We start from the raw sequence: 18,594 nt of genomic DNA, 5'->3' as shown, positions 1-18,594 counted from the left end.
GAGTGACCAAAAACGTTTGTGTACCAGGTTGTAAGCAGGTGTGTTTCTGCTGTGAAGTTAGACAGTTTAACATGGGGCTCTATGGGGCTTGGCTCGCTTTTGTAGTCACCCTCAAGTGGCCGTTTGAGGAACTGCATTGTTTAGAACTTCCGACGGCTCACACCAACAGTATGTCCCTTTGTGAGGGTTATGATGCCTAATTTTTTCTGAGACTGTCTCACTGTCTGACTTTACACAAAGGAACAGAAGACGTCCTTTGTCACACACAGGCATGAGTAATAACAGCTTTAATTCCACTTCAGCGGCGCTAGCATTGTGGCTCTTTGAATAACAGCACAACTGTTTTTAAAAGAGTAATATTTTTCTCTGCTTCCTCTTCATAAGTTTAGAATGAACCACAAACAAAGTTAATCAACAGTCTGTATCAGTCTACAAACTAGACAATAATAGTATTAAACTGCTGGGTTGCATTACACTGTAGAGTTGTTGTTGTTGTTTTCGTTGCACCCGGTGACCGTATCTCCCAGTTTAGGCCGGGGGAACTGACGCACATCTCTCTCTCTCTTTCGTGCACTGCGCCGGCTGGGATGATGTGGAATGGGAACATATCGACCCCCTGGATGGCTCGGTATCGACAAGCGGATGGATTTCAGGAAGTGACCTTGGCTAACTCAGACGAGCACCTGACCAGAGCCCGGCTCATTTTCCCACAGAGCACATCTCTGGCACCAGCCGCCTCTCTGAAATCACACTGCGGGCTGAGTGCTTGCGAGAGGTAAACACCGCTCACTGGGCTGAGCTGAGGTCACTGCAGACTGATCTTTAGTCGCTGCGGTCGTCCTGAAATGCTGTCATGAATTTGGTAATGGCAGTGTGTCAGCTGTGGGTGTCGAAAAGAATTCATGGAGAGGATTTGAGAGTGGATTATAGGTCTTAGCTGCTCATGAGTAAGGCAGAGAGCAGCAGCGCACCAACATGATATACACAGTCATGACTCGATAATCCGACACTAAATGTTAAACCTTCTTTTATGTCGGATTGTCAAGACGGAGGTCCAGATACAAGGAGGGCTTGATGCTGGAAGGCTCATTTGTTGTTAATATTTATTGTTCATAGTTGTTATAATAACTAATGTATTGTTAGAACACTACGCATCGCTGGATTTCACGTCTAATTGACCAGTGCACTTGTGCACGTTCCGGACACTTCCACCCCGGGGCAGCGCTCCGATGAGGTGGAAGTGTCCGGAACACACAGGCAGTACTTGGCTGCTGATGCCAGTTTAGTTAGCGCTCACACTTCTGTTTCCACCATCGACACTCCATCGTTATTTCCACACACACTGAGCACGCTCGCTGCGTGTGACGTCGTCGTGTCCTCTTCTGTGCATGCGGGACACTTTTGGGTCGTATGAAGTTCACTCAGCAGATCACATACAAGTCGCATTGAACTGGAAATGTGAACGAACTCGCAAAAAAATCAGATTTCACAAAAAAATCCGAAGTGAGCATCAAGTCCTGCAGTGTGAACGTAGCCAATCTGTGGGATTGTTCAGTCAGATAATACGCCGTCATCCTGATTGGTGACATAAAACGTCATGTTGGAGTCGGAACCAAGGCTGTCGCTATGTTAAAGCTGTTTCTCATGGGTTCCGTTTGTTTTTTTCTAAAAGCCTGTCGGATAGCAAGGTTTAGGATTGTTAAGGATTGGATTATCAAGTCATGACTGTGTATATATGTTATACACATGACTCAGTATGGGCATTAATACTTAATTTATCAAACAGATTGGAAGTCAGTCAGATATGATGAATACTTCGAGTCACTTTGCCTTTATAAAAGTGTTGCTACATGTGGATTTTTTGTTTTTTTAATTTGTTCAAGAGCATTTCAAATCCCAGTCCCTCCGTCACAATTAACTGAAGCTGAATTGGATTTTGCACCTTGCATTCCAGAAACAATGCCCCCACTACGCTGGACAATCCCCCAGAATGCACTTGGAGAAGATGTTCAGGAGGACCAGAAAGTGGTTTGAAAGGAAACTACTCAGAAAATGTGTGAACAGCTTCCATCATGTGAATTATCTAGAGTAACGGGAGTATTGTTTCTGTTTAGAGATTTAGCTGCTGGTATTTCTTTTAATTAACTTTCAAATCCTGTGAGCATCACAAACAAAACCCCGTTTACTTCCATTGTTTTGGGGGTGGAGGCAGAAATCTGGGAACAACCAACCAATAGTGGCTAAACACGCAGTGTAAGTGTTTCTTAAGCAAAGCAAATCAAAGTTATGAAGCTAAAAACACACAAAAAATGCAAATATATTTTAATAAAGCTGAGACAAGCAGACTTTTTTTTCAACATATTGTAATACAAACGGTCTGAGGGTAAACCAGGACCTTCTTCAGGCTTTAGAAAATCTAACCTGTATTGGGAAACACCAGCTTTTCACCCGGATCAGGTGAGCAAGAAAGTCCAATGGGCGGCAGAGGAGGTGGTGATGCAATGTGTTGACTTTTAGCTTGACTGTTTTTGCAATTATGGAGCTTGTCTGGGGGGAGTTTTCTAGGGGAGGAGGCGCAAGAGGAGGGCTGTATTTTCTAATTCTACATTTGTTAATTAGCCTTTTCCAAGATTTCTGCTTTAAGTTTGACCATTTAAAGCGTTCCTTTTACATTTAGGAGTCCAGTGTTTTCTAATTTAGCTCAATCAACCCGTCACTGTTGTCATCATAAAGAATGTCACAGACAGGAGGCTGTGGGTGATCTGTTGGGGATTTTCTGTGTTTAGTTTGAATGGTCTCCTTGTGAATGTTTTCTCCCACACTCCCAAAGAAATGCTCGGTTGGTTAATTGCTGATTCTAAATTGGCTGTAGGTGTCAGCGAGCATCGATTGTCTGTCTCTCTAAATGACCTTGTGATGGACTGCAATTGGATCCAGGCCCCGTCACCCTCTGCAGGACACAGCAGGTACAGATGGATGCTGCTGTATGAACATGTCTTATGTTATCTTTTACTCATACAGGAGTGTTGTTAAGCACTAGAGCGGATGGATTAAAAATGAAAAACAAATGCTTGTTTCACATCAACAGAATTCTTTAACAGAGGCTTCGTTTGTTAACAAATCATTTTGTCCTTGAGAGTTGTTTTTTTTTTTGTTGCCACAGATCCTGGACCAGCTGATTCCTCCAATAATTACACAACTGCATTAGAAAAAGCTGCAGACACAAGTCAGGTGTCAACAAATATCCCACACCGCCCCCGCGTGGACATTACTGGCATTACACCGCCATTTAAACAGGCCTGCCAGCTTCCTGTCAATCATCGCGGTGACTCCGCCCCCTCGCTGATCTGATTGGTGGCCAGCAGGGCGCTGGAGCGCCAACGAGCCAATCACGTGGCTCTGCCTCCTGTTAACAGGGCTCCTGTTCTGAATGCCCCCTCTGTCGCCTGTGTGATGCTGTTATTTATAGATGCGGGAGGATGCATAGAGCAGCATGGCAGAGGGAGGGAGGGGGAGACAGACAGAGGAGGAGGCTGATGATGATGATGATGATGATGATGAGGCCATACGTCTTGATCTAATGATCTCTCAGACAGCAGTAGAGGAGAGCAGACCAGTCATTTTCTCAGGCCAGAGTACATATTGATCCTGTGATCTTTTCAGACTGCATGTGTTTGATTGATGCGTCTCCTAAAGAGGAAAACGGAGGTGAAGGAGAGGAGGGAATGGAAAAGAGGGAAATCCATTAAAAGCTGCATAAAGTGCAAGTTAAAGGGTTGTGGTTCAGGTCAAGGTGTGACGAATTTTATGATTAAATATAAGATTTGTGATTACATTAAATTTAACCTCTTAAGACCTGATGTCCACACGCGTTATATTACCACAGTAGCTAATGTTTTCGTTTTTATTATTATTTTATTAGTAATATTTATTTTTATTTTCATTTTTCATATTTTTTATTATTATTTTAAAAATATTAATTTTCTTTCTTTTTTTTATTCTAGAGAGAAATAAAAAAACCCATATCAAACAAGAGCTCTGGTCTGTAGAGGTTAACAGCCACTAAGTGCTGCATGTTGGTCGATGCAGGTGTCTCGTTAAAACTCGATGCTCCAATCAACAACTGCTTTAATTAAATTATGCTTTCAGCTCACGCCTTCAAAAATAAAATTAAAAATTCATACATGGTAAAGTTAGAGAATGACAAAAAATAGCAGAAAATGCTTGTCACAATTTCCCAGCTCAAAAACAGTAAATCAGTTTTCCGTGATATAAAACTGAGCACAACAGCAAACATTAACCGGCACTGGTTTGCAATTTTGCTTCATAAATGACTATCAGTTGCACACATCCCTCCATCCCCAACCAGTTGAGGCAGATGGCCGCCTTCTCTGAGCCTGGTTGGGTCTCTGTTCAAAATTTGTGTTGTGAACTGTGCTATATAAATAAAATTTAATTGAATATATTGTAGGGCTGCAGGGTGGTGCAGTTGGTTAGCACTGTTGCCTCGCAGCAAGGTTACCGGTTTGCGTCCCAGTGGAATCTTTCTGCGTGGAGTCTCCATGTTCTCCCCGTGCAGCGTGGGTTCTCTCCGGGTTCTCCGGCTTCCTCCCACAGTCCAAAAACATGTTGAGGTTAACTGGTGATTCTAAATTGTCTGTAGGTGTGAATGTGAGTGTGCTTGGTTGTCTGTCTCTAAGTGTAGCCCTGTGATAGACTGGTTACCTGTCCAGGTGAACCTGCCTTCACCCTAAGTCCGAGGCTCCAGCCCCCTGCGACCCTCGTGAGGATTAAGCAGTGTATAGATAATGGATGGATGGATGAATATATTGTCCTATGAAGAGTTGATGAACACTCTTTCTTTATTTACATAGTGGCTGATGAAGAAGGCGTTAAGAAGTGAGACACAACAAGTTTCATTTTGCATTTTCATTGAAGTGTTGAATGACATGGAGACGATCTGCTGTAACATTTAACGACCTTCCTAATCATCGTGTAGGTCTGCAAGTACATTTAAATTGATGACAAAGGGGAGTAACATCTCCTTTAACGCCAGGGCTCAAAGGTTTCCCACCAACATGATCGATTTTATTCACCTGCCTGCGGTTTTAATGTTGTGACTGATCAGAGTAACTTAAGACGTTAAAGTGGCTGAAATGCACAGCAGAGGTATCGCTGGACATAAAACTCAGTTTCCTCTGTGCAGGAACAGTCTGTTACTGGGAGCCAGTGGAGGCAGTAAAGCTGATAGTATATAATAATTTAGCCAGTGATGCACTGTTCATTACTGGCTGCTCTGGTTCACGGCGAAGGGTCGACGTGCACGAGTACTGCTGAGACTTACGGCCTCGAGTCACATTCCTCCCTGTTAAGAGTTCTTTCTATTCTATATGTTATAGTGGTGAAAGCGGGAGGATAACTGCAGAACCTGAACCGCTTCACCAGTGCTCTAGTGGCAATAAAGCTTCTGCTAATTTGTGGACAAGTGCACTGATTCCAACTTAATTTAGGAATGTTTGCACCTTTACACAATAAAAACTGAAATAATAAAGCTCTTGGAACTAGATTTTATTGCACAGGCCTTCTAGTCTGTTAGAAAGAGCCACAACATTACTGGAGCTAACGATGCAGGGCCTGTCGTTAATATTGCAATTTAGTGGTACAAATAGCCAAACAAGTAAAAACCCACTAATATAAACCAAATCCCTTTGAATTTCCCTCTAGTTTAAGGATGAATCTGGACTACAATCTTAATTTTCAGACACAAGGTGAAGCAAAATTATCAGGTGGGAACCTTTTTTTCCACATCACAGGTTGTAAATTTACATTTGAAGAGTTGTTTCAATCAGAGTTTCTAGAATTTCACAAGAAAATGTGAAAAAAGAGAGAAAACTGTTGTTCTTTATCCCTTAAATGATCCCCAAGGTGAGAACCAATAACCTAGAATATGACAAGTGTCTCCAATCTGTCGACATTAATAAGCTGTTAGCAGCAGATGTAGTGATCTGCTCATTAATGTGGGTGTCTATTTATAGGACAGCCACTTAAAATGAGCTGATTTTTACCCTTTTTTTCACTAACTCGCCGACTACATATCCCATTGCATCTGTGCTCACACGCATTTTACGCACAGGAGAGACAGAGTGGGTCGGGTCTGTGTTTACTTCCGGACTCCGATTTAGACTTCGCTCAGAAAGCAGCAGCAGCAGCTCCAGTGGAGGTTCAGGCTGGCAGCTAGCGCGGCAGCCATACAAGGCTTCATGACAGAGGTTACCGGGTTGACCAGCGCACATCTCAGCAGTCCAGCCCCGCTCGGCGCCCCTGCACACTGGACACCGCGACTCCAGGCGGACCCCCTGCACACCGCTGCCCCGCTCCCCTCCGCTCGCCTTCGTGCTCAAAGTCACTCAATGCTGCACTCCAGCTACCAGCTAACCAGACTGATCTGACTGCCACTTCATGATCCGAGCTAGCTGGGGATCAAAACAAGGACAATCGCTCAAAGTTTAAGCGGCGCCCGCGTTTGACCGGCCGGGATCCAGCAGCTGGGAGAGAGACGGGCCCCGGGGAGAGCGACAGGACTCGGGTGCCAAGCAGCAGCCAGGGTAGCGAGGGTGGTGGCTGGATAAACTCGGGGGTTGCCTCCAGCTCCTGGTGGATTTATCCCCTGCCAGCTAACGTTAGCTAAGCTAGCTACAAACAGCACCATGGATTGGTTCATGGGGTGAGTACAGACAGCTAACTTGCCTAGCTAGCTCCCATGACAGGTCAACTGCGCAGTCTTTCCGATGCCGGCTGCAAATTTTACTTCTCGGTGGCTGACACCGCTGGAGTCAGCATTAGACAGGTGCACTGTCGCGTTGAATGCTGTCACATTTCCACCCCAGCGCGTAAATGTGGCTGGGAGCGGGTAGCATGTTGCCTAGCTTAGCTTCGAGGCTGCTAGCTTGGTTAGCGAAGCTGGCAAAGCGTCTCATCCTGCAACGGTTAACCAGCCTCACGATAACCAGGGCCGGGCGCTGTTTTTCGGCCTGCAGATAACCAGCCAGCGATGGCAGCGCTCAGACGAGGTGGTGATAATAACTCGGCGTGTTTGCGAGTCATTTTATAGTAATGATTAACACGGTAATGGGGCTAACGTTAGCTGTCTGTCAGTGTGGCTAACGCGGCTATGACCGGTTCTGGTTTATTTCTCGTGCAAGGTGCGCTGGCCGCTTTGACGGGAGTTAGCGGTCATGCTAACTCACCAAGCGTTCAGCCTTTCGGGTACAACACAGGTTCTGGTGTCACTGGTAGGGGCTGTAAATAAAATAAAAATACATCAAGTCCCACACTGGTGAACAGGCACCTTGCTGCAGGGTAAACAAACATAGCTGGCAGCGAGGAGCAGCAGCACGGTGTGAGTTTAAGGTGTTTTTTAAGGAGCTTTGTGTGTTTTGTGCCACCTGACTGAACTCGGTGATGCAGTTGTGTGTCTTTATTTTTAGCCTGGAGCTGTCCGAGTCATGAGTTTGACTGGGAGCTCGTGATCAGTGCTGGGTACATCTGTGTCAGGGTTACACCTGCTCCACAGCCAAAGTTCACAGCCACGATCACTGCGTCTAGGATGAATCCAGGACAGCAGACAAGGCCACTGTTGTGTCATTTACTTATTTATTTGACATGCAAAAGGCAGGAGGCTGCCGGGTCAAACTCCTCAGTCATGTTTGCCTATAAACAAAAGAGGAACTTCCATCTACTCGAATATGAAACCCGAGTGGGATCAAAGAAGTCACAAATGGTTTGGACTGGTCTCAGACACTAAAGTGCATCGCTGTGGGCTTATTCTTTTCCTCTTTTTTTTTGCTGACTGGTTATCAGGTTGGCTCGCTGCAGCTCTTTAAAGGCAGATCAGTGCTGAGAAAAGGGTGGAGGCCTGTTGTCAAGGGTGTTCCTTCACATCTCCACAGTCTGGCAGGGAGATAACAATTCTGTGTGTCCGCCGATATTCCAAACATGAATAACCGGTGCTGTCCGGCCGTCGCCTCTGCCAAGGAGCTTTTGTGTTTTTTGTCCAACCGCCCTGGCCGTCCGTCAATTAGTTTTGCAGGATATCTGAGAAGCTAATTTGCCGGCTTCAATGAAATTTGATAGATCGTTAAGCCGCGGGCCAGGAAGGTTTTATTCAGAGAGCACCACCTTATTGTCACTTAGTTAAACTGCTCCCACTCATATCTGATACACTGGATGCTTTGTAGGTCTGCTTCAACACGTATCTGTCTCAATCTTGGGTATTTGCACCCACGCGTATTTTCCGTCAGGTTCACAAAGCACCTTTCTGTCCGCCTCGGTAAATAACACAACTGGATGAAGCTGAGGAGAATTAAAATGTGTTCTTTCAAACTGCGTGGCACAAACTAAGAGGATTGTAAACGTTCACGCTCTGATTTTTCTTGTTGCTCCTGTTGACACTGTTTTCTGTTTTTTCCTGGTTTCACTAACTGGTTCTTGCAGTGACTTGTCTGGAGTTACATCACTTCTCTCCACTGTAAACGTGATTTATAGCCTTTTAACCTCCTCTTCCATTTTACCCGACAGAAAAATAATAATTTTTGTCCCAACAGTTGGTGCTGTCAGACCTGAACTGGTTTGCTCAGTGATCTGTTAGGAATTCGAGAGCAACACCCAGTTGTGGCTTGGTGCTGGAGGAGAGGAGGAAAGAACTTTCTGCAAGCGAGAGAGGAGGCCTCCTCCTGCTTGTTTGTCGGGCAAATGTTATTAAATTCTCCATCTTTAGAAAGCTGTCACGTCCTTTTTTTTGTGGAGTGACACGCTTTAGATAAGTGTGTGTCATCTCCTAAAAGCTGTCAGAGAAAATGAGCCATGCTTATTTATGACAAGTGAAACAGGATGTGTGCAGCCGATCACTGCTGTCAGCTCTCTCTGTTAAACCGTCTCTCTCGCCTGTTGAGAGCTGGTGTTTACCTGCGTGTCGAAGCGGCGCTTTGTATACGTCGCATGCGTGCGGCTGAGGTGTGTATGTGAGCTGAATGCATTGGAAGCCGGCAGGAATGCGTCCGGCGTGCGTCACCGACAGAGTTGGAGTCCATGAATGAGTTAACCAAGCGTGTAATCACTCTGAATACCGACCCACGGTGTCCAACGCCACAGCCGAGACCAGCGGAGAGAGGAAGTGAGGAGAGAGTGAGCTCCGTGATGATGGAAGGAGGAGAGATGTGGCGGCTGATTTGGAGGGAAATGTGCAGATGATGAGGGCAAAGAGACAAATGAGGGAGAGGCTCGGTGACCTGAAAGGATGGAGGAGTGGGAGACGGCAAGCTTTCCTTTCTGTTTTGTTTTGGGTTGAAGGACGGGAAGGGAAGGGTGTAGGAAGAGGATATGAAAGCTTGTGATGGAATGGTTGATTAGAGGGAAAAATGGAGGAAATTAGCAGGTGGAGGGAAGGGGTGGTGCAGTTTATAGGAAGCATGAAGCTCCACAGGGAATCAAACGGAGCTCTGTAACAGATGACAAGCCCGTGGTAGCCTACTAACGGTGGACACAGATCTAGAGCCTGCAGCGTCTTCTGATCGGCGACACATTTACGGGAAAAGATCATTTTTTTCCCTGTTGTTTCAGCAAGAGGCTGCAAATATCACTTTGGTGTGTGCAGATACCTGCCTGCACATCACCTGTGTGTTTGCTGAAAACGTGAGCCCCATCGTGCTCGTGAACTAGAAGATCCAGTCTGTCGGCGTGCTGTGTTATTTTGGACAGAGAGCATTATTTCAGAGCTGCATGACCTCATCCGTCCGGATTCAGAGTCAGACAGGACGTTAAATCACCGGGGAGATGCGCGACGCCTAAATGTGTCTTTTCCTGCTGGGTGAAATGGGCTCGGCTTTGACAGATGTTTAATCCCCTTGCTTTTGAGTGATGGCTTGGTAATGCTGAACGAAGAGCGAGAGAATGGAAACAACAGCAGCTCAGCGGAGCTCCGCTTTAGGCTGCCTGACCCGACCGAGAGTCAGATTTAATGTACACTTAGCTCGCACTGCATCACCTGAGTCTTAATGGTATACAGGCAGCATGTCGTCATTCTGCAAGTAATAGCATGAAAGTCATACAGGGCCTGCTTTCTGTTTCCTCTGACTTTGTGGATATCAAATTTGACGCATGATTTTATAGTTTATGTCATTCTCTCATATCTGATGAGACAATTTTTAGTTTGAAGACATTGCTTCTGCAATATATAGGACTGGACCCGAATAGCCGACTAGTCGTTCCCCCCAAAATGGCCAAAAATGAGCAAAAATCAAAAACCAAAATTCTCACCATGCTTTGTCAAAATGGCGGACTTCTTGTTGGGTTTAGGGCTTGGCGGTGATTGGCTTTTTTGTGCGTCCTGACCTGCTGCACATGCCCAGCGAGTTGTGTAGCTGTAGGTGGAACGGCCTTCCGACAGGACCGCCGGAAACACCGCGAAAATGTGCAACATGGCCATTGATTGAACTTTGCACGGGCCGCCATTTCCACGCCGTCTTACTTTTGCGGAGCATTTTAATAACTTTTAATCGCCACGTCCTGTAGTTTGCCAAATTTCAGGTGTGTAGGAGGAGATAGATTTTGAAAATGGCCAAAAATGAGCGAAAATGGGCTGTAGTGCTCGCTGTTTTTCCAACATGGCGGATGTCCTGTTGAGTTTACAGAAACGTGCTGATGGACTTTTTTGTGCGTCCTGACCTGCTACATATGTGTACCGGTTTTTGCAGCTCTAAGCCAAACGTAGCCCCGATGGGACTATTGATGGAAATATTGTAGGGGGCGCAGTTGAGCCATGCTGCATTTTAGAGCTTGGCGCTAGTCCATTCTTTCCCCCCTGAGCTGCTCTATATGGCTACCAAATGTCGCAGCTCTAGACCAAACATGCTTCCGATTGGACTCCGTTGATATTTCCAAGGTGGCGCTGTGGAGCCATTTTAACAGTGACATGTCCAAGTCCCTTGAAATATCAAATTTTTCGTCAATCCTGGTGTGTGTGGCGATTTTGGTGAATTTCGTGAGTGTTTAAACCCTCTAAATTGAGTTTCTAAATTGCATCAAACAATAATAATAAAGCCAAGGGTTGCATTAGGGTCTTTACACTGGTGGGCTCGGACCCTAATAAAACCGCATAATGTAATAAAATGCAACAGCACCACCGACCACAGCCACTAAAATGATCATAAAGTTGAACAACACCTCTTAATTTTCTGAAAACATCAGCTTCATATGCATTTCATGTGTGCATTTAAGAGTTTATTGCAATAAACATTGATGATGTGTTTGGACAGAAGAAGGCATCAACTTATAAAATGTCAAACTACATCAAGAACGACTTCAGAATATGTCCTTGAACTGTCCTTTGCTGCGGTTTAGTTGCCACCTGTCTCACCGGTCCACAAACACGGCTGCTAGAAAAGTTAAAATAAATAAAAATGAGAGCGAAGACGCTGTCAGGTGATGGCAGATAGCGAGGGGGAATTCACATGATCCATTTATAGGCTGAACTTCCTCTGCTGTGGGAGACGACGTCTGTTTGTAATGACTTGTCTCACCACTGTGGCTCGCATCCAAAAAATAAGCATCTTCTGGTGTCCCGCAGTAGCTGTTTGCTGCTGGTGTCTGTAAGAGTGCATTTTCTCAGCCATTTAATCACCTGTACACCTTCACTTCTCATGACCCCAGCAGGTAGACAGATGTCATGTAGGTCAAGATGACTCGGATTAATACGACCGTTTCTCAGTTTTAAACCCAACACTGAAAGTAGTTTGAGATAGACTTCTATTGTACTGTTTGATCATTTTAATAAAGTAGCGCGGTGGGCGGGTGTACATCCTGGAGCTCGGGTTCCTGTGATAACGGGACCGCTAATTGTTTCCATGTTTTTGATTAGCCACTGCTAGCATGTTGTATATTCAGGCGCAAAACTTTCCTGTTTCAAAAATCTGCTCATTTACCAGTTGGAAGAATAGGAACATCAAAAGCATGGACAAAGCTTATAGCTTTACACAGAGTTATTGTAGACAAGTCAGCTACGAGATGCTACTGACTGAGCTCTGATGGTGGAGTGAAGTTAGAGATGAACTTAATGGAAGTTGCTCCGTGATTAATTATAATTAAGCGACATAAAAATTTTAGATTCATGTGAGGTCGATTTGTAGTCATGATGATGCAGAATGATGTTTCCTAAATGCAAAGATAAGCACTTTAAAGAAAGTGTACATTTAAAAATAAACAAAGAAAAGCAAACGTGTCTTTTACATTGTTTGCATATTAACTGATTTTCACATCCAGTCCTGACCTGAAACTCTGCGGCCGTCTGTGTGTTTGAACTGTATGAATAGTGTCCCTTGTAGGTTTTTTTTATTTGGTTTGTGTGCATATGTAGATGCAACCCTGTCCTCATGCAACCCTACTACCTTATTTCCATCTCCACCACCCATGTGGGCACACACACGTATGAAAACATGTGCACACACACACACACACACACACACACACACTCACTCTCTCTTGCAGGCAGGCTCAGCCCAGGTGGCTGTTTCCGCTGCTCGCGCCGCAGATGCCGCGCTGATAATAGGCCGTGACAGATGAGCAGACATCATCTTAAAGCAGTCACCTGCTCGAGAATAGAAACTAACCAACGCCGCTGCTGCGTTGCTCGGTCTGGACTCGTCTGGCGTCAGACTTCTATTTCCAGCTTTCACACCCACCCGCAGTGTTTCTCCGGTGCTCTGTTTGGTTGTTGGGTCTGACCCGAGGGCTGTCGGCTTACCAGAAGGTCGCAGCCTGGGAAAGAGCCGCTCGCCGTCTGGTTGCTCTTCAAGCGACGAGAGCTTCTGCTGGCCTTCTTCTCCTCCGGCTCTATTAAGAATCAATTGATTGTGTCTGGCTCTTAAGTTGCTTTACAACTACGTGGCCCAGGCCAAGGCTTTTAAGACCGAGCAGCGTAGCCAAATCTTTAATAACGGTGTTGTTTTGTAGCCCCGTATCTTGACACACTTTGGCTCTCCACAGCATCGAACACTGAGCAGAATGATAGCAGGGTTCACATCAGTCGTTCTGCAGAGTTGACTGACAGCGTTTAGGTGCATGACTTATTCATGAAGCGTTTCCAGTCATTCACCCAGTAAAGGACTTATCGGCCCTGGAATTGAGGTTGTTGTGAAGACCTGAGCTTTCCATCCATTCCATTAAACAATCAGCAGAAGACTAAGTGATAGCAGTTGTGATAATGACTATTTTAATGCAGAAAATGCTAAAGATTTGTTGCTTTTCTTTGTTTTATGTGATGATAAATTGAAAATCTTTTGCTGGTTGGAGTAAAAATGAGCCATCTGGTGATTTTACCTTTAATTTTAGAATACTGTTAATGCTGTTGTCCACAGTTTTTATTTCAGTATATATTATTTGCTCATTTTACAGACCTAACAAGAGTAAATAAAGATAATAATTTTCCCACTGTGGATGCATGTGGCTTCTATTCACAAAATGTCTCAGTAAGTATTTAAATTGGTAGATCGGTGTTATCTGCATTTAGATTCTGTTGAATTACTTTCTATTAAAATGAGAGTGTAATCATAATTTCCACCTACATTTACCTGCAAAGGAAGAAAAAACAGTTTGGAGCATCCCTCAATACAGAGTAATTTACACAAGTGCAACATCATCTCAAACTGGGGCATCAGACGGGAGGGTTCAGCTCCTGAATCTCCATCTAATGCAATAAATTGTGCAATTATTCATATTTTTGTAATTGCTCTGCCCCAGCGTCCAGTTCAGATCAACTTTAGCCCGTTTTATCGGAGCTGGGCCGCGGCCTCATCAGGCTGAGGTTTGTTTACGCCCCAGAAAGGACATTTCAGTCACTTCCAACCCTTCGACACACTCTGTCTTTCACTCCCTGGCTCGGTTTGTCTCTCCTTTTAATTCTCCCTCCCTCCCTCTCTGCCTCTCTCTCGGGACACTGATGTGTAGAGACGTTTGCGTGCTTGGCTGCTGCCTGAGCTGGACTGCTGAGCCGCAGAGAGCGAGGCAGCGCTGAACAGGCCCACGGCAGCCTCAGCTCGCTCCCAGCGACGTTTAACAACAAAAGCTAGCAGGGTGTTAGCCGCATTCACATCCCAGCACGTAGGAGGAAAGCCTATATGCTGAGTAATATTATACAAGCTCTATCATGCTTTTTGTGTTGTTGTTGTTGTGTGTTTGCTTCATGTGTCAGAGGAAGGGAAAGCAAAGCAGAGCTGGACAGTAGAGCCTAAACAAACAAGTCCTCATTTTCCCTCCCTGACATTAGCCCCCTGCTCTGACTTTTGGTTCACTACTCATCAAGGCTGCGTCCTCATTCTGGGTCGACGGTGGCGGATCCTCGTCGGTAGCACAACAGAGCGAAAAGCGAGCCACGCCATAAAAGCCCAGCTGTCATAATTCAGAGGTGTCAGCGTCTTCAGGTTTCACAGGAAGGTGACACCTATGGAGAGAGCGGTCCATCTAGTAGCAACCACAACTAGCAGTCGCTGCACAAGTGAGCACAAAGAGACGTATTGTCTGTCCGACTGCTCATTGATAGCATAAGAAAAAAACAATCTGAGGTTAGTTGGTTAAAATATTGTGTCATCGTGTTGCAGTGCAGTCTGGTGTTGAAAGAAAAGGGCCTGAGTGAGTCTAAAGCGAGCTTTTCCCAGCCTGGAAGACACAATACTGTATCATAGAGTGGTTTTAGGACCTCAGTGTGCATCATTGAGGGAGATATAAAGGCTCTATTGAACGCCTTTTGAGGAGGCAAATAGCCCGAGTACAAGAACACTCACATAGAGACACACTCCTGAAGAAATACTGCTGCATTCTCTGGTTTGTCTCTGATACGCCACTCCGCTTCCCCGTCTTCCCTCCCCAGTGTGTGAGGCAGGGACAGGGAGAGGCCCAGAAATGAACGTGATACCAGAATGACTCGGCAGTTTGCCTTTCACTGAATATGCATAAGTGGATAAGTGAAGAATCCAAATGCAAGCGCGGCTCTATTAAGCACTTTTGCGAGCACTTGAGATGGAAACTCTTGCTAGGTGGGGCGTTTTTGCCCTTTTTGCCAATATGTTTGAGCGAAGATGAGGTTTCAAAAGCCTCAGGACAGTACGTGCTGTGTGTGAGTACAGTGCAACTGAATACTATGATGGATCAGGAGGCTGTAAATGAAACCCAACTCGATACCTGGCTGCGCTTGTGAAGATTCTCCACCCACTCAAATGGGTCCTGACCTGTTCAAAAGCTTGAACGGGCTGCGTTTCACACCGTCAACTGCACTGATTGCTGACATTTAGCCGTCAGCCTCTGATGCGTATGGCGCGGGAGCCACTCGGGCATACGCTGGAGCTGCTTTTGATACGATACCAGACAGATCGTATAGATTCGTTTTGTTCCTGCTTTCACTTTAAAGATGTTCCGCTCGGTCGGGTGATGCTGTTGTGTTCAGCTCCTGGCGTGGCCTGGGGTGTCTGTCTGTGTGTGCGTTGCCTCTATTTCACTTGGCAGGAGAGTGGCACCACGCTGTGACTGTGTTTACTCTTTCGTAACGCTCTGGGCAGCCCTGCCCAGCGCACACAACTGGCACCGAATGGAGAGAGGGACCAGGGAACAGAGAAGACTGACAGAGGGCAGGAACAGTCGTGACTAATCAGCTGCTCTCCCGCTCCCTCCCCCTGCTATCTCTTGTTGTTGGTCAAAACAGAACATTTTCTCCCAAAACATGTTATTTCATTCCGGGCCAGCGTTACCACACACATCCCGGACTTCGCTGGCTCTTCCAGCAGCGGGACTGGCTGCCACGGGGCCTCGGAGCAGCTACTGTTCTGTCAGAGAGTATCATAGTCACGGACTGCTGCCGGCTAGAGCTGTCTTAAGATCAGCTAAAATAAGTTGAACCCCCCGCAGCAGGATTTAGGCTTGTTGTTGCCATCCACCCACACGGGACGCCCTGCATAGCGGTTTAGCTGCATTTTATTTTCAGGAGCGATCGAAGTCTTCCTGATTCATTCCTGGCTACAGAGTACATTTAATGATACCTTTCCTCTCGAGCGTCGTTTCGCTTTCTGTTTACATCTTTGGTTTCTCGTTGACATCTTTAGCAGACAGATGCTTTTTCTAAGTAATCAGACAAGTCTGAATTTCTGCCTTACATCTGAATGTTTTGATGTAAAACTGGGGACGATAAAGTGGCACAGTTTCATTGGCACACATATTTTCTGTCGGTAAACAAGCTGATTACCCTGCAGAGGCACAGCGGGGCGTCTAACCTATTGATCAGCCTCGTAGCTTTGAGCTAATGATCCGTGTTCGGCTGTTTAATTAATATCAGCTCAATCATACAAGTAACTTAATTAGCTCCAGACATTGCATTGTCTGGTTTGCAAGCCATTTTTTCATATTATATCCCCAAGCCTCGACTTTTTCTATTTGAAAAACCGGGATTCGGTGCTCTGTAATAATGTGCTGATTGTAAATCTGATTCGTAGTGAATTCCTGACTAGTTAGGAAACCAAAAGGACCAGTAACATAAGTTTTTAGACTTGGCGAATAAGACGAAGATTCAGGATGTGAAATGTATGAAAAAAAAAAAAACGGGGGAGCTGGAGTACGAGAGCAGCGCAAATTGAAAAGGAGAAAAAAAAGGAAAAGGGGGGGGACAGAGGAAGAGAGGGCAGCTGATAAGGAGGGGAGCAGCATGAGAATATAGAAAGTGCAAATAAAGAGCGAGGGAAGGAGGGAAACGATAGCGGTGCAGAGGCGATAGGTGAGATATTGAGATAAATGGGAAGCGGCGACGTGGGTCAGGGAGCTAGATTAGAAACAGCAGAGGTCTGCAATAGAGGACAGAGAGGGAGATTTAACAGCAGGGGCCCAGGTCGCCGGTGACAGAGAGAGAAATGCAGTTTGGAGCTGTGTGCAGGTCAGAAGTGGAGAGAGATCCAACAGAGGGCCTGAGAGATAAAACTGCATCACATCGCTGCCTTCTCTCATTGGTTTGATTCCCATAACCTTAAAACCAAGATTGGAGCATTTCAACCAGTTAGATGTAATTTGTCTTGGGGGAAGAAGCCTTTAATTCTGGGTGATCTTATTTATTTTTCACCAAAATGTGGCCCGCACCCTCAGGCGACGTTTCAGCGGATTGGCGAGCTGCTAAATCCGTGCAGAGCCGGTGGGCTGCTGGTGTTGGTGTAAGCTAGCTAGGTTTGTCCTTGGTGGCTGAGGCTAGGCCGCTAGGCTGGTCTGAACTATAATTGGATTAGAGATCTCTATGTTGCATCAGGCAAGGCGAGCTGAGTGTACACACACATACGCTGTGGAAGCACACACGCCTCCGGGAGCCGAGTTCATCTCAGTACTCAAGGCTGTCCTCCTCCCCTGCCTCATTTCTTCTCTCATACTTTCCTCTCTCCTTCCTCTCCTTTCTTTATCCCCCTTTAATCAGCAATCCGCCCCTTCCCCTCTGGCGCCCGTAGGTGTGTGGAAACGAGCGTTTTTTTGTGTACGAGCACGTCGGTGTTTGTGCGCATGTATGTGGATCATCCCCGTGCCATGGATGCCCACTCTAAATGGGATTACAGGAGTTGCAGAGGAGCTCGTGCTGAGAACATGTGGGAGAATAAAGGGCAGGAAAAAGAAAGAAGAGCAGTCAAGTGCAGATGATGTGGACGAGTCCTCATACTGAACATGATAGATGCGAATATGACGCTGGGCTGCTTGTAGAAAGCGGCGAGAGAGCTGCTCTTGACCTTTTTTACAATAGTCAGCTTCCTGTTTGGCAGCGCTGGACAGGAGGTGGAAGGTGATGTCATGCATCCTGAGTGCCTCCTTTACCCTTCTTAACCGACTGGTGTGCAAAGGCTTAATCTGCAAAGAGTTTCCTTCACTTTACCGAGAACTGAAATAGAGCTCATAATAAGCTGGACTCATGTCTTTTAAACTCACTTAATGTTAACTTGGAGCAGCGTGTCTCTCATCGTATTAATTTGTCCGTCTCACTTTGTGACTCATTCATGTGGTTGTGTATCCTAGAAGTGTCACATTGAACGAGTGAGCAGGGTGAAGGATAAACACCAAGGACGTATAAGGACTGCAACGAATTCTCAGCACTGTGGACAAAAATCATTGATTAAATTAGTTGCTGCATTCGTTGAAGTGTGCCACTACCTGATGTGATTATAGAAAAGCATGGACTAGGCCGATTATTGGAACTGATACTCATCTTCCCGATCTTTTCTGATTATTGTAATCAGCTGACTCCTGGTAAAATATATGAAACTTTGGCTTTGATGCAGCCGCCTCTCTGTCTGTCGGCAGCACTTTGTGGTCTCCAGCAATGTCCAGTACGCAGCCAGTTAACGCTGAAAGCTGCTGTGCTGCGTTTAGGGAGCAGAGAAACTCTGAGTGGAGATTTTGAAGGTGAGGTAGCAGATGTTGCTGAAGTTGAAACACCTCAATATCACACGAGCATGCCCAGCTTCCCTGGTTAACGTCTGAATAATTAACTTACCTATAACAAGATAATAGATACAGTCGTGACTCGATAATCCG

General features: G+C 45.7%; 1 protein-coding gene across 1 annotated transcript in view; it reads left to right on the top strand.

Annotated features, from left to right (window-relative positions):
* The first annotated feature begins 6,199 nt into the window (after positions 1 to 6,199).
* LOC103373346 (MOB kinase activator 2) overlaps positions 6,200 to 18,594 on the top strand; it is a 60,738-nt gene continuing 48,343 nt past the window's right edge. Inside the window, exon 1 of the mRNA XM_008303213.1 lies at positions 6,200 to 6,724. Coding sequence (XP_008301435.1) covers positions 6,708 to 6,724 — 17 coding nt within the window. The 5' untranslated portion in view covers positions 6,200 to 6,707. The remainder of the gene's footprint in view (positions 6,725 to 18,594) is intronic.

The sequence above is a fragment of the Stegastes partitus genome, unplaced genomic scaffold (genome assembly GCF_000690725.1).
Source record: "Stegastes partitus isolate 25-593 unplaced genomic scaffold, Stegastes_partitus-1.0.2 Scaffold1959, whole genome shotgun sequence".
Lineage (NCBI taxonomy): Eukaryota > Metazoa > Chordata > Actinopteri > Pomacentridae > Stegastes > Stegastes partitus.
Note: the sequence above shows the minus strand (reverse complement) of the source record. Positions and strands in the feature narration are given on the sequence as shown.